This window comes from Myxine glutinosa, chromosome 12, assembly GCF_964187855.1.
Source record: "Myxine glutinosa chromosome 12, kmMyxGlut1.1, whole genome shotgun sequence".
Classification (NCBI taxonomy): Eukaryota; Metazoa; Chordata; class Myxini; order Myxiniformes; family Myxinidae; genus Myxine; species Myxine glutinosa.
In genome coordinates this window covers 94,672,040-94,693,232 of record NC_136272.1, presented here as the reverse complement: position 1 = coordinate 94,693,232, position 21,193 = coordinate 94,672,040, and the positions used below count along the sequence as shown (strand labels likewise).

General features: G+C 41.2%; 1 protein-coding gene across 1 annotated transcript in view; it reads left to right on the top strand.

Annotated features, from left to right (window-relative positions):
* The window catches only part of LOC137437635 (transforming growth factor-beta-induced protein ig-h3), a 43,426-nt gene extending 23,384 nt beyond the window's left edge, over nucleotides 1–20,042 (top strand). The window contains exons 11-23 of the mRNA XM_068132111.2: nucleotides 2,678–2,814; nucleotides 3,355–3,488; nucleotides 10,059–10,189; nucleotides 12,136–12,238; nucleotides 12,804–12,853; nucleotides 12,955–12,985; nucleotides 13,097–13,231; nucleotides 13,523–13,600; nucleotides 13,780–13,953; nucleotides 15,592–15,669; nucleotides 16,474–16,647; nucleotides 17,039–17,116; nucleotides 18,583–20,042. Coding sequence (XP_067988212.2) covers nucleotides 2,678–2,814; nucleotides 3,355–3,488; nucleotides 10,059–10,189; nucleotides 12,136–12,238; nucleotides 12,804–12,853; nucleotides 12,955–12,985; nucleotides 13,097–13,231; nucleotides 13,523–13,600; nucleotides 13,780–13,953; nucleotides 15,592–15,669; nucleotides 16,474–16,647; nucleotides 17,039–17,116; nucleotides 18,583–18,758 — 1,479 coding nt within the window. The 3' untranslated portion in view covers nucleotides 18,759–20,042. The remainder of the gene's footprint in view (nucleotides 1–2,677; nucleotides 2,815–3,354; nucleotides 3,489–10,058; nucleotides 10,190–12,135; nucleotides 12,239–12,803; nucleotides 12,854–12,954; nucleotides 12,986–13,096; nucleotides 13,232–13,522; nucleotides 13,601–13,779; nucleotides 13,954–15,591; nucleotides 15,670–16,473; nucleotides 16,648–17,038; nucleotides 17,117–18,582) is intronic.
* The last annotated feature ends 1,151 nt before the right edge of the window (nucleotides 20,043–21,193 follow it).

The window sequence follows — 21,193 nt, the reverse complement described above, 5'->3', positions numbered from 1 at the left end:
GGGACAGAGCCCAGAGAGAGCTGGGGGGGCAAGGCCAGAGAGGAGTCGGTAGAAGACGGAAAGACCACCAACCTGCCTGCGGTGAGTGAGTGAGAGGCCCTTGGAGTTAGCTTCATCGCAGGAGATTCCAATGATTCTGAATGCTTTGGTTTCAACAGCGTGAAGACGAGCTAGGTGTGAGGCAGGAGCACCAGCCCAGAGGAGAGAGCAGTATTCCATTGAGCTGCGGATGAAAGCCTTGTATGTGGTGAGGAGCTCAGGTGTGCCAAGGAAGGACTTCGCACGACAGAGGATGCCCAGTCGGTGACTGGCTTTGGAGGCCAGATTTGAAATGTGGTTTTCCCAGGAAAGATCATGGCAGATAGTGAGACCCAAAAACTTCGACAACTTTGAAAATTTGACCTTTGTGACCTTGAAATGTCAAAACGAAGGTTACTGACATTGAAATGAGATAGAAAATATTGTATAATCAGTTATGAGGTTAGTTAGCTACACAATACCGAAAATTTCGTTCGATTCCGACAACTTTGAAACTTTGACCTTTGTGACCTTCAAAGGTCAAAGGTCGAAGATTCTGAAATTTGTTGGAAAACTTGTATTTCATGATGTATGTGATAATATAAAAACATGTACAATATTTCACCATATCAGGAAGCGAACAATGTAATAAAACCATCAAAAATCGACTTTTCTAAATTTTGTGACCTTGTGACCTTGACCTTGGGGCGAAAATGAAAAATCGAGCTCCGTGGGGCCAGACAAATGACATTGGCCTAACCAAATACCGAAACCCCTGTCAGATTCCACCAAACCCCTCGGAGAAGACGTAGCTTGAAATCGATTACCCCCTAAAAAGACATCTATTTCGGGTGTGGCTCCGCCCACAATTGGCGCAATACGCCCACTCTAGGCAGGACACAACTAGATCCTGATACCAACCTCCCACCCAAGTTTCATCAAGATCAGATGATATCATCGGGTAGTTATGCTGCGGACAGACAGACACACCGACAGACAGACAGACACACAGACACACACCCATGACGAATATAGTGGTCACTCTGTTTGATAACTCATGAACTAAAAACACAAACATGGGGGTCAGGGAAAGTACAAGAGCTAAGGAGTGGATAGAGGAGAAACCATGAGCTGGGGACGGGGAGCAGTCTTCAAAGAACATGAGCCAAGAGACGCTGAGAGTCAGTTCCACAGACAGGGATTTTCTTGTCCAAAACCTGTTCAGACTGCCGCCATCTTTAGTCTGTCCATGGCCCAACTACCTTCCTCTACCCTCATTTAATAAAGCTTACATGCAAGCTACTGGTTTTGCAGTTGTGGAGTTTGAAGCAGGATTAGGATGCTGGGTGGTGTGAGGTCATCAGTTTACAACGGCAAGGGAAACTGCCATTCGTCTTACCCTTAAAGAATTGTCTTGAGTCATTCACGTTAAAGCTCATGACTCCAAGATGAGATTTCTAGATTATTGTATACCGGAGGGGGCTCGGCGATGACGCGCGCTGAAAGGGAGTACTCAGTTTTCACTCTGGTTGTTTTTGTTTGTTTGTTTGTTTGTTTGTCCGGGCGATAGCTCAGCCATCCTTTGAGCTAGGAAGCTGAAATTTCGGCACAATAGTGAGCAAGTGCTTTTGCAAGAACGTTATTGTTTTGTTTTTTGATGAATCAATTAATTGATTAGTTACTTAATTATTATCGATTAATTAAGTACTTATTTATTTACTTTCTCTTCTGGGCATATCTCAGGCACCTTTTGAGCTAGGAAGCTGATATTTGGACATGACAATGACCAAGTGATTTGGGTGTAAATGCCTTTTTGCTTTATTGATTAATCAATTAATCGATTAATTATTTGATTATTCGATTAATGACTTAATTAAAATAAAAAAAGTTACAGATGTGGATGAAACGGTGGTGGTTTAGGTATTCTCTTAGCCAATTGATTAATTATTTAATTATTGTACGATTATTATTTATTTATTTTCATTATTAATTATTTACTTATTTTCTTTCTCATCTGGGCAATATCTCAGGCACCTTTTGAGCTGGGAAGCTGATATGTGGACACGACAGTGACCAAGTGGTGTGGCAATAAAGGATATTTTTTATTTATTGATTAATAAATTAATCGATTAGGTATTTATTGATTAATCAATTGTTTATTTAATATTTTCGATTAATGACTTATTTAATTAATTTTTCGAAAGTCACAGCTTCGGATGAAGCACTGGTGGTTTAGGTATGCTATTAGCCAATTGATTAGGAAAATATTGTATGATCATTATTTGTTGATTTTAATTATGCAATTAATCAATCAATTATTGTACACCTCTCCCTCCCAATACCGTCTCTATGAGCTGCACTGCGGCATCACCGGGTGCTGATGGTCGCCCGGCAATGCCGCGCTGGAGGATATTTATTTATTTGGCATGGGGCGGTGTACTTTGTATGTATCTGTAGTTGTTCCTTAATTGTTTAGGTAGACATCTATAATGTCCCCAGTTTTTCAGTTAAAGCCCATGAGAGACGAAAGTGCAACAATGACCGATGCGGTAGTACACACACTGCCTTAACCTCTTCAAATCTCACCACATGTTATGCAAGGTAAAGTTTATTTTTGTATGAAATAGGTATTGACCCTATGGGATCTGTTTGCCTGCAGTCCATATGCATTGAAAATTCGTGCGTCTCCAAAAAGGGCATGGAAACCCGAACTGGACAACTATACATCGTGAAGAACCTCATAAGAATACCTGAGAAAACTCTGATGGATGACTTGGAGGAAAAAAAGGAGTTCAGGTAAGTAGGATGGAACAATGACTAGCGATTGATTGGAGGTATTAGGGCAACTCAGAGGTTGCACACTCACCTCTGACTTCTCAGGTAGAAGTGTTGCATCATGCAGTACACAATGAGGTTTTGGATAGAATGTTAATCCTGGATGTCCAATCTGATAGCACTTGCTTAAGGATATTAAATATCCTACAATGCTTTTTGGAAAACATAATCCATCGTGTGCTGGTGAATATTACTTGGGATGGAGTAGCACGAATCGTTCATGAAGGCCTTGAGAAAGGAAATGACCAAGGGATTCCTTTCATGGTGCATGCTGACTGGAGCAACTCCACAGTTGAAGCTATTTCATCCAATCAAAGTCTCGATTGCATTGTCTCACCGCAACTCAACCCCCAAAAGTAATTTCAACTCATCCAGTCAGCCCAATCAGCGTCGAGTCATAAAAAAGCCTCAAATAAACCATAATACAAAATTATTATGATGTCCATGTTGCTCGTAATGATGTGAAGAAAACCTGAAACTCCGATGCTCTCAATCCCACAGCACGCTGATTGAACTTCTCAGATTGACTGGCTTGGACAGGAAGTTGAGTGATCCAAGTGGTTCCTACACCCTGTTTGCCCCAACAAACAAAGCCTTCCTGGCACTGGGAAGGCGTAAACTGAACCAACTGAAAGGTAAAAACGAAATTTTGCAAATTATGTCCATGCCCTACTTGTACTCTATTAAATTCGAAGTCCATTGATGTGTTATGAATGCAAATGGGGGTATTTTCAGCCCTCCTATTGCTTCTCCCTTCCCCTTTCCCATGAATTCCCCTATTCTTTGCTCCCATATCCTCCAAACCTCCTCCGTTGAACTCCCCTATCCTACTATTTCCTTCCTCTTCTTAAATTCCTTTTTATCCATACTGTATTCCTCCTTTTCCTGAATACAAAATATGGAGATAGCTCCTTGTGTTGTGACGTGTGTCTCTGCTGGTCGTGCTTCCCTAGAATGGTTGTAATTATTTAGAGATGTCGTTTTCAGCTAACAAACTCAAACCTCCTTTTTGTAGTGTTTGCTTGGATACAGTTTAATCCAACCTTTACAAGGTCTCTTGGAATTCCTTGTTGACTCTTTTCACCTCCGCAACCGAAGGCGGATGGAGGGTATTTTCTCACCCCTGTTTATCTGTCTGTTTGTTTATCTGTCTGTGAGCAGGATATTTCAAAAAGTTGTGGACGGATTCGGACAAAACTTGGTGGACAGGTTGGTTGTGTGACAAGGACAAAATGATTAGATTTTGGGGAATATTCAGATCTGGATCCTCCAATTTTTTAAGTGATATTACCTCCGCCACCAAAGGTTATATTTTTAGCCCTGTCTGTCTGTTTGTCTGTCTGTATGTCTGTCTGTTTGTCTGTCTGTCTGTTTGTCTGTCTGTCTGTTTGTCTGTTTGTCTGTCTGTTTGTCTGTCTGTTTATCTGTTTGTCTGTCTGTTTGTCTGTCTGTTTGTCTGTCTGCTTGTGAGCAGGATATCTCAAAAATGTAAGGGTTGATTCGGCCAGTACTTGGAGGACAGGTTGGGTGTGTGAAACGGACAAATCTATTATATTCTGGTGACGATCTGGAACCGTATCCGGATAGGATAGTTTTTTAAGTGATTCTTCACCATTGATTGATATGGCCAAAAACGACCAATAGCGTGATATCCCAAAAAGATATAGACACATTTGGACGAAACATGGAAGTGTGCTTAGGTGTCTGACAAGGACTATTGACTCGAGTTTTTTCAAGATCTGGATCTGAGGGTTTTTAAAATCATGTATGTCATTCTTCACCATTGATTGATAGGGCCGAAACGATATATAGCATGATATCTCAAACAGTTATGGACAGATTTGGACAAAACTTGGTGGATGAGTTCAGTAGGTGACAAGAACATGCGGATTAGATTTTCGTTAAGGTACGGATGCAGATCCGGCCTATCGATGGGATACAAAACGTAGACTCTTCAATCTGGTGGAGGTATGCTCTCTGCTGAGTGCCGTTCTAGTTTAAACTGAAATCAGAAGTTTTGACTCGATATTTCACAATTTAATCTGTATCAGGGGTTATTGTTTTGCTCGCATTTAAACTTTCTGTTTTTCCACAAAGCTGGATGGGGCCCATCCACTTTTTATGTGCAATAGGTCTTGACCCTTTCTCCCCACCCCTCCATATTTTTCCACTTAAAAACTTCCTTAATGTTATATCTCTTTGCAACCAACTTTCCCTTTTTCCTAATTCTTCCAACTCCCCTACACTCATTTATCCCTCCTAATAATAACTTATCCAATAGTATACCCATCTCTAGTATGCATGCATAATTCATAGATGGCCCCTCATACAAAATAATCTGATGCCTTTGGAGCACAGTCAATTCTATGTTATGGCGTTAACACTTTGATGTTTATGATGTCTTCCGTAAACACAAAAAGAAAAGGGTTTGCAGCTGATTAACGGCCCTATTTAAACCCATAATGTATCCATTCATTGTTACTCATTTTACCTGATAATCATATTTACTTTTCTTTTTACAGCCTATTGGAAATATGATGTTGTTTTCCTCTGGATCTTAAACAGTTAATGTTGTTTTGCTCCGGATCCTCCAACATGGCTGGTGTTGTTTACAATTGTGCTTTCAAAATGTGTAGTCAAAAACATGGCCCAAGCTGTTAGCAATGCTTATACCGGCTGTTTCCCCTTAAATGCCCGCTTCCACCCCCTTCTAGTTCCCCTTTTCCTTCACTCCCCTGCCCCTTCCTGCCATTCCCTTGTCCCTCTACCTTCACCCGCAAGCTCCTATTCAACTTACCCACTGGCCTTTCCCTGTCCCTCCTTCGTCATACTCTTCCACCCATTTCTCTCACCTCCTTCCTCTCCCCCAGCCCGCTGCCCCTCTTTGTCCAAATGCTTCCAACTCCTCAATTCCAATACCTCTCCCTTCTCTCCGTTTGGGCCTCAAACATTAAAGGTTTTCGAACTGACTTTTCAGATCCCTCCATATGGGTAACTTCAGCATTTCCAAGTATTATGTCTAAGAAAATGTTCTCGTTGTACAGAATGCTCCTGAATCATCCGTGTCCCTGCCTGATTACTACCTCCTGCACTTTAATACTCATGGTGGCGGTGTTGCTGTGTGTTTGTCCCCCTTCTTTTATTCCTGAAGTTATTCGTGTTCATTATTTTATTCCTCCAGCTGTACCATACAACATACCAACACCACTACTACAATTGAAATTCCACCAATGAGAACCTACAGTCCCTCCACATCACGCACATGCCCATCTTTAGATGGGCCAGAGCCTAATGTCAATCTTACATTAGGGGATATACTTCTCAAACCTCTCAACATTCTCCAAATGGTGAAGTTTGCCATCTGTAAAGACTCCTCTTCTGTCTCCTCACTCCTGAAAGATTAAGTCATGATGGATGCTGCTCATGATAAAGTTGGCTGTCATGATACTCTATTGACAGGAAAGGTCAAGGTTCCTTATCCCTCGATTATTTACCCACCCTACTCCTCATCGCAGGCCTTTCTCTTCACCATGTGATCTTATAGCCCAATAAGGTTGAGAAGTTCGAAGTCAATCTTAATATCATTGGTACTGTAATCATCAAAAGTGATGCTGCTGTCTTACCTGCTCCTCTATCTTTACTCTTCTGCAAATCTTTCTCAGATCATCAACTACCTTAACCTTGGAAAGTGGTCAGCATCATTCCCATCCATTGGATGTGTACCAACATTGATCACCTCAACAACAGATGTAGGTCAGCCTCACCCCATCATAAGTAGGTTGGTGATGTCATCACGACAAACCTCAAGTCTAATCTCTTCTATAACTCTCTGATCTCAGATCCTTAGTTCAGTTTCTGCCCAAGCTATTCCACTCTGGATCATGCTGCTTATTTTAACTCAACAATTGATGGATGCCCTGAATGCCAAACAAAATGTCAGGGCCATCTCTATGGACAATGCTCGTGCCTTCAATAGCCAGGCTTTCCAAGCTGTACCCAACTCACCGACATAGATCACGATCACCTTCACACAAAAACAAAAATACTTCCTCTCTAACGGCACTTTGACATCGGGGCCACCACCTCATCAAGACGTCACCAGCAACTTACTGCAGCAACATCTTCCCAAACATGCCACTTCCAACCCCAAACACACCTCGGAAAAATATTCACAATCACATTACCAGCGCAGCTTTGCAACAACAGAACAACAATATAATACTCAACCAACCACACTCCATGATCCACACATCCGAAAAAAGCCCTTCTGCGCTCCTGCAGAATTATACGAGTCAGACTCCGTTGTGGTTACTACCCACACTCAAACCATATCAACAAAGACTCGATCCAACTCAAGGCCCGCTCTGCCAACGCTGTCACTCTGAACCCGGCACCATGCACTACCTAATCACAACCTGCCCTCAACTCACAATGTTGACAACTTTTCAACATCCATTCTCTTTACTATCTATAGGGAATCCAGTTAGAGTGGCTGGCTTCATTGGGACCACAGGCTTCCAGTGAGGAGGTCAGGGCCTACTTGATGATGATACCAATGATGTGTACTATTATTCTGAGGACTCCACTATGAGCAGAATAGTACCCCACACATCTAACAGATGTAGAGGTTATTGTGCAGATCTGCACAAAATGAATCACTTGTTCACTACCTGTAACATGATTTGTTTTCAATACATGAAAGTCCCATGGACTCATTAAATCCTCCACTCTACTTCTATGAGCAATCTCTGGGAGAGGTGTATTCTGGTGAGTGAATTAGGCCTCACTATCATCTACAATCTGTCTCTGGCAAACTAGATCGCCAAATTGGCCTCTTAGGGTGGTATTCTCTACACAGCTAACTCTATCGCCCTGGGATTCTTTGCACAGCCACCTCCATTCTGAGCCTTCCACAGCTCATCATAGTTTACAAGGCCGACAGTTCCCCCATGCTGGGCTAGTGCAGATATTTACCATCTTGTTCCCATGATGACAGTTAAATCGAAGACTATTCAAGTTATTGGCATCTCTCGCCAGGAGGCCAAATTCCCGGGTCTGCTTTTTGCTCAGCGCAGGTATGTTGATAGCTTTTCGGTACTCCACAACATCTCTTCTGGTTTTGCATCACACACTCTTTCTTCACTCTGCCCATCCCTATAGCCTGCCCCCTCATTAAAGTTGCATCCCATCTTCCATAAACCCATTGAGACAGAGAGAGAGACAGACAGACATCTGTCTGTTGTCATGTCAAGTTGTAGAGACATCTCAAGGATGGTCAAAGGAAATTGGATGCATCTGAGCTAAATTTGGAGTGTCATAGCAAAGGGGATGAATACTTGTTGACTCAAGACATTTCAGCTTTTCATTTTTAATTTTTTGTAAAAATGACAAAAAAAAATCCACTTTGACATTATGGTGTATTTTGTGTGGATCATTGAGAAAAAAAATCTCAATTTAATCCATTTTAAATTCAGGCTGTAACAACTAAATGTGAAAAAGTCAAGGGTGTGAATACTTTCTGAAGGCACTGTATACAGTAAAAGAGAGCTTCGTAAGCGAACCTCTATGCCAATTGCATGTATATGTAAATCCATTCAAAAGTTCACTTTCATTTCAAATTTCACAAAAAAAAAAATTCAAATTTTTCCCCATTCCCTTGGGAACAAAATTTCATGTTGTCTTTTGAAATATCCCTTCCATGATCCGCCATCTTGTCCCTTCCATGATCCGCCATCTTGTCCCTTCCATGATCCGCCATATTGTCCCTTCCATGATCCGCCATCTTGCTCACGTCACCTTGCTTTGGTCTGGCACAACCTATAAATTATTTTCACCTGGTGATTAAAACCAATATACATATAATATGACCCTACTGCAAAGCCGCAATGAGCCGGCGAAGCTAAAGCCTCCATTGAACTTTTTCGCAATTGTTTATGCATACTTCCGCATCCGCAAGATGGCGGCCTCCATGGAGCGATTTGGTGCGTCAAAGCGTTGAAATTCTCAAAGGATCTTGCAAAATCTGGCTTTTCAACTTAATACGCGTTCATTCACAACACCGGCTTTGCCGGCTATAAATGAATTCATTTATTCATTTATTGTTCATTGTTGGCTTTTTCATAAAAGCATCTTGCTCACGTGATCTTGCTTTGGTCTGGCACGACCGATAAATTATTTTCACCTGTTGGTTAAAATTATTTTCACCTTGTGATTAAAATCAATAAATTACAATACAGTACTGTACAGAACGGATTTTGAATTCGAAACCGCTCATCATTTATGCCAGCTACACCGACTTCTTTTTTCCACCAGCTACACCGGCTTCAGTTTTCCGCCAGCTACACCGACTTCATTTAAGCCAGGGACACCGATTTCAGTACGTACCTGCCAGTCGGACCTACGTACCTGGTCCAGTCGACTAGAAGTCTAGACTATATAGCCGACAGTAGGTAAATCCTGCATTCTATCCCAATCAATCCATTCAATAAAATTAATTTGAATTTTAATTCTAAGCCCAAGATCAAACAACCTAGCCTAGCTAGGCCTAGGCCTACAGATGTTTGTGAGGGCTGCGTACTCGATCGACTGACTATTGTCGACGAAGCTCTCACTCTACGCAATGCGTATTCATATTAAAAATATGATGATGATGAAGAAAAGGAAGAAGAAGAAGAAGAAGAAGGTAGCAGTTATTGTTATCAAAGTGCGACCATTGGAATATTGTTATCAAAGAAAATTGAAAATATTATTCATGTGCCCGGGCGATGAAACGAGAGGCTCCTTGTTTGTTTAAGAACAGCTTTTCACAATGAACACAAACTGAACCGCAGCACTCTCCTCCCCAAGCTGCCATCCGAGCCTATTTGTTTGGTTTTCCACTGAGTGAAACCAGACACTCAGACTAGCTAACAAACAGACCGATGGAAGTGGAAATTTTTCACAAGTACTCGTCCAAATCCAAATCTTTGTGTGGTTTGTGACAAGTGGGTGTTTATTTTATAAGAGTCATCAGATGTTCCATCAGTTTATCATTAGGTAGTTAACTATGTTCACCTCACAACTATGATCTTTGCTCTCTACCCATCATGGTCGCCCCCATGACGCTCCATGTAAATTGTGAGCCTCCAGTAGTAGATCAGATGAGATATTGGTTACCATAGATGTTATACTTGATGCTGTACTTCTCTCTATCTCTCCTTCTCCAGCAAATCCCAAAGAACTGGAAGCCTTCTTGAGGTTCCACTTATCACGTGGTGTGATTGTGAGAGGAGGCGTCAACAGTGGCCTCACTAACATCCTGAAGACGCTTCATGGCAGCACTGTGCATCTCACATCAGTAAGGCCTGTTCTACACTTGACCTGACATTACATATTGAGTGAAGTTTTCATTTCATACAAGATCTGACAGGAAGGTGCACTTACTAATGGAGCGTCTAGCCTAGATTTGATTCCTTACCCGACTATAAACTGTCGGATTGGTGCTTTGCAGGCAGGTTGTTGCATCACAAAGTGCACATCCCTCAGAGGGACATTAAGCTTGGTGTCCCATCTGCTAGTATTAGTTGGTGAATGCTAAATCTCCAAAAGGTGTCTTTTGCGAAGAATAGACGAGTTATCACCAGTACGCTGAAAAATTAAAAATTCCTGCACAAATAAATTTCAGACGAGCGTCAGACCTGGACAGTTGGTTCGTGAAAGACTTGAGACAAAAAGGTGCCCTGGCTGACCATATATGAAGGTGGGAATAATTGAGGCCATTGTAGTAGTAGTAGTAGTAGTAGTAGTAGTAGTAGTAGTAGTAGTAGTAGTAGTAGTAGTAGTAGTAGTAGTAGTAGTAGTAGTAGTAGTAGTAGTAGTATATATATATATATATATATATATATATATACACACAGACTTGGCATTTAATATGGATTTTTTTTTTTTCTTGACTTGGGTTTACTTTCTTAACTCAGTATATCAATCTGGTGAGTTTCTTTAACACTTTGGTGATTTATTTGTTAAAAGAACCATGTCACTGATTGTCTGTCGCAGCAAGAAGTCAACAACAGGATTACATCACAGGTGGCGTGACAAAATGTACGGACAGGTGCATTTGACGATTGGCTTCACAGTCAGGTGTACAAGGGTTGTTGCGTTCTGTATTAGTGGAAAACAACTGCTGCACGTCTCCAAAAGTTATTGCCGCTTCCTCTGGAGATGGTCCGTCAACTCGACAATGCTGTTTGTCATGGAGTGGTGGCTTTACGAAATTACAGCATGAAAGAGCGTGCTATTGCTCGGCAGTATGGCATCACTCAAGGTCAGGTGTCAAAGATCCTGAAACGAAATGCTCAGAGGGGTGTCCCTACTCCAATACCGAGGCCAGGATGTCCCCGCAGAACCACAAGGAGGGATGATCGCCAGCTGCACCGGTTAGTCCGCAATGGCCGTACCAAGTCAGCTAATCGGCTTAGGGCTGAGTGGCAGCAACTGACAAATGTGCCTGTATCCAGAAGGCGAGTCAACCAACGACTGGTTCAAGCAGGCTATCGTGCCAGGCATCCCCTGAGAAAGCCATGCCTGACCAGACAACACTGCCAGCGCCGATTGCAGTGGGCCAGAGAGCACCGTCAATGGCAGCCAGGACACTGGAATCATATGATCTTCAGTGACGAGTCTAGATTTCTGGTCTATCGTCAAGATGGCCACGTCCGAGTGCGCAGACAAGTTCATGAAGCCTACAACAAAGATTGTATAGTGCCAAGAGTCCAAGCTGGAGGTGGTGGGGTGACCGTTTGGGCTGCTTTCCATGCAGGGGGCAAAACTGACCTGGTTGTTCTGAATGGAAACCTGAACCAGTTCAAGTACAGGGCCATTCTGGAAGAAACAATGCTTCCATTTGCTCGTGCAGCCTTTCTAGGAAACTTTGTCTTCCAAGATGACATCCATATATATGGATGTAAAAGTACTCATATATATATATATATCACTATATATATCACTATATATATCACTATATATATATATATATATATATCACTATATATATATATATATATATATATATATATATATATATATATATATATATATATCACTATATATATATATACATACATCCTTATATATATATATATATATATATATATATATATATATATATATATATATATATATATATACATATAGTATATCAATGTCTGCAAAGTCTAATAATCCTGATGGAAACTTTACATATCTGCGTTTTATCCTCTTTCACACGATCAACACTGATGTATGAATGTGATGTCCACCTTGCAGAAGGATGGACACTTTGTTATTGACAAGACAAAAGTGATGGAATCAGATCTCATGTCTACCAATGGTGTTATTCACGTTATTGACACCCCTCTGACACCTAAAGGTAGGAGTTTTACATTTTATACATCCGGGTATTGAAATATGACTCCATGGATTGAGAGTTTGAAAAATTAGTTGATGAGCTAGAACATTTTACACATGACCCGTCGTAACTGTGCTAACAGGACTTCCCAGAGTTCGCAAACTCTTTGTCTTGGCTTGATTCCCGGGCCCGCCTATAAACTTGCTGTGCTTCACAAACATGGTGTCGCAAGAGCCAGAATGCTGTCTTTGGAGGAGATTCTAAGCCGACTATCCTCGCATTAATTTGTGGACATTAACCATGACATTATATGTTTTTAAAAGAGTGGTCCATTATGTGGCAATACCCTTGTGAAATTACAAATTCGTACCCACCTGTAAGATGACGTTTCTGCACTGCCACAACGCACAATGGTTGGCACAGTAGCAACCTTTCCAACTATGAAATCATTATCGACCAATCATGGACTGTCTCTACACCTTCTGGTATGGGATGAGATATAATAATAGTAATAATAACTTACAACATCTGTAACAAAATAATAACAAGGTTTACTTCTGCTTTCTTCTTCCCACACAATTCCCAGGGAAACCGGATTTTGTGTCTGAGATCGACAAATCGACAATCCCGCTTCCGGCAAGTAATCCCGACATTACAAGGCAAAACGTTGCTTCCTGATAATAAAATGATCATTGTGATAATAGTATACTAAGTGTTGATTATGCTGCATCTTTCAGGGAACTAAGAAGACTTCCATCATCACATCAGGCAAGTCTTTCAACCACCAAACATTTACGCGTGCATCGACATTATTTTTTGTGCCAGTGATTATGCAAGACTTGAGACGTTGTACTTCAATGTTAAACTAACCCCATCCAGGAATTAGACCATCTATCACCAAGGTGGTGATCGTGAAAAAGACCATCACTAACCCGGATGGATCTCCCAGCATACAGACCTTCAGGATTGAGGGAGACAACATTGAGGAACAGCTTCGCAGGATAGCCATGGAAGGTAGGTTTGGGGAAATTCACTTAATTTGGCTTTACACGAAATGTGCAAAGCAATTTGATTGCCTTGGGTTCAGCAAAGAGCTGAAGAAGCGCTCCCGGGATCTTGTGTTGAACTCCTAATGTAGTTTCTATTGACTATTTATCCCTTCGGGTTCGGTCTTGTATAATGTAATCGCACAATTTTATATCTGGTCAGATGCATCTCAGAAAAGTTTGGAACAACTTTATAAACTTGTAGAATCGGTGCATTAAATGCTGAAATGAATCAAGTGACTATTTACCATCTCCGCAGGGAGGTCACGCTCAGTGAAGATCATGGTGGAAGGCAACCTAGATATCCCAAATGAAATTCGCCGGCTGATAGAGCAAGGTATGGAGCTCCAATGAAACAACCCATTGTCATCAACTATCATATTACTGATATCCGACGATTTAAAATTCTCAATCCTGAAATCGAATCGGAATCGTGATCCCAGATCACAAAGCAGAGCCAAACAATACTTTCTGTCTGTTGACTCAACAAAATCCCTTTGGACCAATTGCTTGCAGGTGGAGGTCAATACTCCAAGGTAGCCAAGGTCTTCCCTGATGTGACATACTTTGGCAGCACTGTGGTCACTGTGAAAATCACCACGGTGAACGCCGATGGCACAACTCGCGAAGAGACGCATCGACTGGAAGGTGATGACATTGAAGAGCGGCTGCAAAGACTCACAAGGAGAGGTGAGTCTCAGCATCGTACACGGAAGAAGCTTTTTACTCTGAAGGTTCAGCCTTATGGATCGACACACATAGTTGAGTAATTGATAACTACCTCATCCATTTGCAAAATAATCTCAAAAGGACAACTACAGCTTTTCCTCAATGCAGTTACTGTATCTTCCAACACTTGTGCACCTCGTAGGATGATACCAATACCTATTTATACCTCTCACTTCAGTGTTGAAAGTTCCCAAGAGCACAGTGAGCTCCATCATTAGGAATTGGAAAGAATGTGGAACTACCCAGATTCTTCCTAGAGCTGGCCGTCTGACCAAACTGAGCACCCGGGCAAGAAGGACCTTGGTCAGTGAGGTGAACAAGAACCCAATAACAACTCTGACAGAACTACAGAGTTCCTCGACTGAGATGGGAGAACCTGCTGGAACGGCAGCAATCTCTGCGGTACTTCACAAATGTAGGCTTTATGGGAAAGTAGACAGACGGAAGCCACACCTGAGAAAAAGGTACATGACAGCATGCCTGGAGTTTGCAAAAAGTCATGTGAAAGACTCTGAGAGCATTCGGCAAAAGATTCTGTGGTCTGTTGAAACGAAAATTGAACTCTTTGGCCTGAATGAAAAGTGGCGGAAACCGAGCACAGCTCATCATGCATCTAACACCATCCCTACCGTGAATCATGGTGGTGGAAGCATCATGCTATGGGGATGCTTTTCAGCGGCAGGGACTGGGAGACTTGTAAGAATAGAGGGAACAATGAATGGAGACAAATGCAGACAAATCCTTGAGGAGTACCTGTTTCAGAGTCCAAAAGGCCATTGACTGCAGCCATGATTTACATTCCAACATGACAATGACCCCAAGCATACAGCCAAAGCAACACTAGAATGGCCTGAAAACCTGAAACACTGAAACCTGAAAACACTCAGAAAAAGAACCAGAAAAGTCCTTGAGTGGCCCAGCCAAAGCCCAGACTTGAATCCAAATGAGATTCTGTAGAAAGACTTGAAGATTGCTGTTCAGCAACGCTACCTATCCAACTCGACAGAGCTTGACCAAATCTGCAAGGAAAAACAGGAGAAACTCCCCAAATCCAGATGTGCAAAGCTGATACAGAAATACACAAGAGGTCTCAAAGCTGTAATCGCTGCCAAAGGCACTTCTACAAAGTATTGACTCAGCGGGTTGAATATTTATGGAAATTAAATATTTCTGTATTGCATGCTTCTTCTTTTTTTGTAAACATTTCTAAGAAAAAAATCCACTTTGACATTATGGGGTATCTTTGTATGTCATTATCAGGAATGTCTCTCTTTGACAAAAAATTAAAATATAATCCATTTTAAATTCAGGCTGAAGCACATCAAAATATGAAAAACGTCAAGGGGTGTGAATACTTTCTAAAGGCACTGTATACAAAAAAGGAAGTTTGTTTGACATTGAGATACGAGATATTATGACAACTGCAGATACGAATTCAAAGTTGATCTTTATCTCATAACTTCACAAGAACGTGATAATTTATCACTGCAGGAAGAATCACCTCCAGTGTAGAACAGGTAAATTGTGATTGCCCGTTTTTGGATACATCTCAGCCATGCCATTGAAATGGCTGACGAGTTGCTTGTCGTGAACTTGCAGGACAAACAAATATTAAGAGAATTGCGATTGAGGGAGAGGGTCACCTGTCAGCGGAACTGCAAAGAATCATTGAGAGTAGTAAGTGCAAACACCTTTTAACCTGGTCACTATGATTCGCTTCCCATGACCTCCTTCACAACCTCGCTTTTTTCAATGAATGCTTCCGTTAGTATTGCCCCAAAGAGGATGCGAGACTATTGCAGTGTGTGTGTGTGTGTGTGTGTGTGTGTGTGTGTGTGTGTGTGTGTGTGTGTGTGTGTGTGTGTGTGTGTGTGTGTGTCCACATATATTTATTTATTTATTTTTACTTTAAAAAAGATTTTCTCTCCAACCTCTTGTCCGATCAATGCCAAACTTAATACGTCGGAGGGACTCCTCCTAGAGAATATTCTATTGTTAACTCTCACCGCCAAGCTCATATGGTATGGCAGCCATATTAGATTGAAGGAAAAGAAATTGAACATCATTTTCCCCAAAACCACTCAACAAAAAAGTGAAACCTGGCATATGTCATCAACTCCTCATGGGGTATATTGGGTGATATTGATGACATCATCAGTGAAGTGGTATTGCAGCCATAATTGGTTGAATTTAAATCTTTATCCAAAAAATATGAAACTTCATATTATATCTGATCCATGACCCGTTGTGAGTGAATAATTAAATTTATGACGTCCATAGCCCATGCATGGATGATACGGGTATGTGGCACATAATAGTAGCATGTTCAGTTCATGATGGTAGTTTTGTTCAGAATGAACGCGCGGGGCGAGACTATGCGCTCTACGAATGCCGTTCTAGTTGACACTGTATTAGCTTTGATGTGGTTTTCAAAGTTGTGCACTTATCAAACAAGAAGTTAACAACTCTTAATGTCTACAGGTGCTGCATACTATTCACAGATAACTAGGGTCCTGCCAAGGAATCCAGCCATGGGGAGCCACGTGCTTACTGTGAATAAAAGAATCATGAATCGTGATGGTACAACCCGTGAACAGACTTACCGCCTGGAAGGAGCTGATATTGAGCAACAGCTGCGCAGGATCAAGGAAGAAGGCAAGTTTGCGAAAAGATTCTCAATGATTATCTTGTTAATGGACATGAGACACAAATATTAGTTTCAAACCAAGCATACGTATTGAAACGAGAATAATACCAAAGCAATTTTGTGTTATACAAACTTCTATAATTGCTTTATCAAAAGAGAAATTTTTTTTTTTTTTTGCACGATGGTATTCAAGCAGTAGTGTAAATGGTGACGTGTTATGAGGTGATGGACATTATTACATTTGAAGTGGACACAAATGAGCATTACATTTGAAGGTAAACTTATGGCTTCTCTTTTTTGAATATACAAAAGATTGAATATACAAAAGTTTTTTATGGTGTCTAAACAACTGAACTCTTCCCTTCGACTTCCCCCACCCTGTACCTCAACTACTTCCAGGGCAGCAAGGCACCTTACATATCAGGGTGGAAGGAGAAGGCGAGCTGCCAGAAGCCTTGAGGCGTTTGATTGAATCCAGTGAGTTGACACACCTGTCCTGAGAAAATTGATTTGTGTCACTCTTGTGCCTCAGAAATGAGATATAATGCATTTAATTACAAAAATGATTCCAGATTGATGACAGTCATGCCATGAGAACAGCTCAGCTGTATCCAATGAAGCTTCAAAATCATTCAAACTCCCAAGGCGAAATACCTGTAAATTTAGGGAGGAGTTCTGACGGGTTGGAAAATAATCTCAGGAAAGCATGTCAGCACATTACTCTGAAACCTAAACAAGGATGAAGGAGCACCAGGTTAAAAAAAGTCAATGCAAAGGTCAGATTTTTTGTGTGTGTGTGTGTGTGTGTGTGTGTGTGTGTGTGTGTGTGTGTGTGTGTGTGTGTGTGTGTGTGTGTGTGTCCAGGATCGAGGGGCTCGTGTAAGAGCTAACATTAATCACAAAAAGACAAACTGACACATAAAACATATGATAAAGGGAGCGGGAGACAAGATGGGGAGAGAGAGGGAAGCACACAAGTACAACATTTGAGAGCAGGGACATCGGGAGATCTGTGGGAGGGAGAGGGCTTGGGGGGAGGCGGCATGGGAAGGCGAGGGGGGGGGGGTTTGGATTGACTTGACTGGTTATTTTGACTGGTTATTTTTTGACTAGATTGACTGGTTATTTCAATGTGAATCACGAAACATAAAGACGATCTCCTGCTTGGTCGATATAAAGATGCTATAGTTAACTGAGGGGTTATTACTCATCAACTTCAGAGACCATTTCATCTTATCGCCACCATTGTGTACTGTAGTACACTGTGCAAAGAACAATTAATCACCATTTTACTACCAAATATTTCTTTACACATATATCTGTAATTCATTCAATTGCCAAAATCCCATACAATCTCATACATACTATAATATAAACGGACATAAAAATTTGTGAAGACCACAGCAATACAAACTAGAGAAGCACTCAGATACTCAGTGCATACCTTCACCAGGCTGAACAGTTTACGTTTTGTAGCCCACTGATAGGCCGGATTCAGATCGGGATCTTCACCAAAATCTAATAAATTTGTCTTGTCACGCACCCAATCTGTCGACCAAGTTTCGTCCGAATACCTACACATCTTTTTGAGATATCCTGCTATATATCGTTTTAGCCCTATCACTCAATGGTGAAGAATCACTTAAAAATGTAATATCCAGATCTGGAACTTCACTCAAATATGATCAATTGATCCTTGTCGCACCCCCAACATGTGCACAAAATTTTGTCTGAATCTGTCCATAACTGTTTGAGATATCCTGCTCACAGACAGACAGACAGACAGGGGTGAAAACATAACTTCCATCCACCTTCCGTGGCAGAGGTAACTATTTATTGTTCTTTAAAAAACATGTTTGTTTGAGCAAAAGCAGCATCAACTAAGGATGTGAAAGACGAGCCACGGTGAACATTATAATGATTGTTGTTGTGATCGTGCACAGTTGGAGAAGACTACGTGCAAACGTCATCGGACAATCATTCATTCCTGGGTGGCCGCAAAGCAACGGTGAAGAAAACGGTGAAGAACCCTGACGGGACGTACAGCACTCGTACGTTCACCTTGGAAGGTGACGACATCGACGAACAGATCCGGAGGTTATCGGAGAGTCATCAATAAGTCCTTCTGATAAAATGGAACCGCCTTCCAGAGGTTGTGAACGTACGAGTTACTTCCACTCTTCCCTCCAGGACTTCAAGCAAGCGGTGCACCGCCATCTCGTGTTAACCCCCATCCTTAACCATAATCCTTATTACCTCCCATTAACCCCTATCGACCCGAACCCTTTTACTTGCAGATTGCAGTGTCCCTTCATCCCTCTCTTCGCTCTTTTCCTGTTCAATCCATCCCTTGCTTATGGTATCCAGGAGTTGCCCCGCTGCCCTATTGTCAGTTCATACCCTTCATCACCTTGTTCTTCCATGAGCCTCGATCTTATTGATCTAACATACTGGATTTAACTCTCTGCAGAGATTTATTCCGTTATGAGGATTTTGTAGGTTGTTTTTGTTGCATGGTGTTTAAATGTGCTGGAAATGAACAAACAGTGCAGATTCATACTTTATTTTTACATTCGAAGTTTTTATTATAGAGATCTGTGGTCCACTGCAATACAACTACAAAATGTTTTTTGTTTTATGAAAGGACGTTATAATAGTAATAATAATATGGGCTATATTTTTTACCTCATTGCATCTGAGAATGAAATGTATAATTGCATCATATAAAATGTCTGTCCAAAGATTTATTTCAGATTACCAAGCGGAGTTATTCAACGTAATCCAAAGTAAAGGTACGCTGTGCCGATAAGCTAACGATATGCTTCGGTTCGTGTCGCATGTTCTTGTATTTATCAGAAATGTAAGAAAAGAGTTCAGAAAATTTATGAATTTGTTTGTCAAATCATGAAGAGCAGTTTTATAATTCTTTACTATCAATAAGAACTCTAGAGCAGACAGTTTCATATGAATGTCAGAACAATTTATTGATTTTAATGTTATTCTACCTTAATCATGGTACGGGCATTGATAAGGAATTTTGATAAGTCAAAAGAAAGTATCTCAGTTGGATTGTACGATTCTTGTGAGTCAAGGAGCTTATTAAGGAGAACTTGCAGGTGGGAACGTTGTTGAAAAGAGATTTTTTTTAAATGTTTTACGATCTTACACCTCATTCCCACGCAAACTGTTCCAGTTCTTGAATGGCTGTAGCACTGTTTTCTCCTTCTAAGTTCTGCCCTTCACAAGGAAACCCCGCTTTCACCCAGGCCAGAGAAGTTGACTGGTGGGACATCTTCCCCTCTTACCCCCTTAAGCTGAACAGTTCAGTGGAACAGTGTTATGGTCTCACTCCTAGCTCACTGTATACCAAAAAAAATTGTATACATTGTATACATTGTATACATTGTATACAAAAAAAAACCCAAAAAACCCTGTAATACCAAGGATGACAAAATTGCAGATTCAGTGAATCCCCCGTCCTGTTGCTTTTTGGAGATTCAAAAGTTTATCATTCTTTGGGTAGAAGAGAACACGCAAGCTGAATTTGTAGTAAATCCAAGCAATGAAAAGGTGATAATTTGCAATCTAACATGGCTGTCATCCAAGAGAACCTTAAACGCATCGTTTTCAAAGCAAAGGTGGGATAAAATACGGAAATACGTATACGAGCAAATGAAGAACCGTAGTATGAACTAGAGAGTTCATAGAACAATAGAACACCTTATCCCCCCCCCCCCTTCCGCCCCCCCCCCCCCCCGCCCTCCTCCCCCCCACCCCCCATGCAGTCTTGAGGAAAATGACATGGGAAGGGTCTTTTCAACTCTTGCTTTGCGTTTCCGAGCACGATCTATATTCGCTTTATTCATGAAATTTGAATTACAGGGGCGATGGCAACCATACAAAGCCGAAGTGTCAAACGGAACAGTCCAGAGCTGAACCTTCTGCCAACTATTCTTGGAGAAACTAAAAATTTGCCCAAGCACAACTAAACTGAAGGTTTATGGAAGTGCAAACAAGGCGATTTGTGTTCTGCAATGTTCAAATATATAATTAAACTGAAATAAAATTAAGGTTCTAAGGCTGTAGAAAAAATAAAATAAAACATTGAAATCAGAAGTTTACCACCGTTGACGCACCGTCTTTTACACCACCTTATTTAACACGTTGAATTAGTTATTTATGCCTGTTATTTAGGTCCTTTATGACACCCCTAAAAACAGTAAGTTTCCTATTTGGAATGATTTCCAATTGTTTTTGATTGTCAGACTGCCAGACAAGCAGACAGACTGAAACAATTACCTTACTCCTCTACGTGCATGCAGGCTCGGGACGACATCCCATAGTATTTGCCAAATCCAAAGCCAAAAGTACTGTTAAACTGCAGGTTCGTGTTCCGATTCACGTTCTACAGTGTTCAAAATATATAATACAATTGGAATTAAGTAGTTCCTCGATCATAGACCGACGCCTGTCAGACGGACACAGCGACCCAATTGCTTAACCCCACTTTGAGCTACACGTGCGGGGTAAAAAGGAGCCCAAAAATATGAAGGT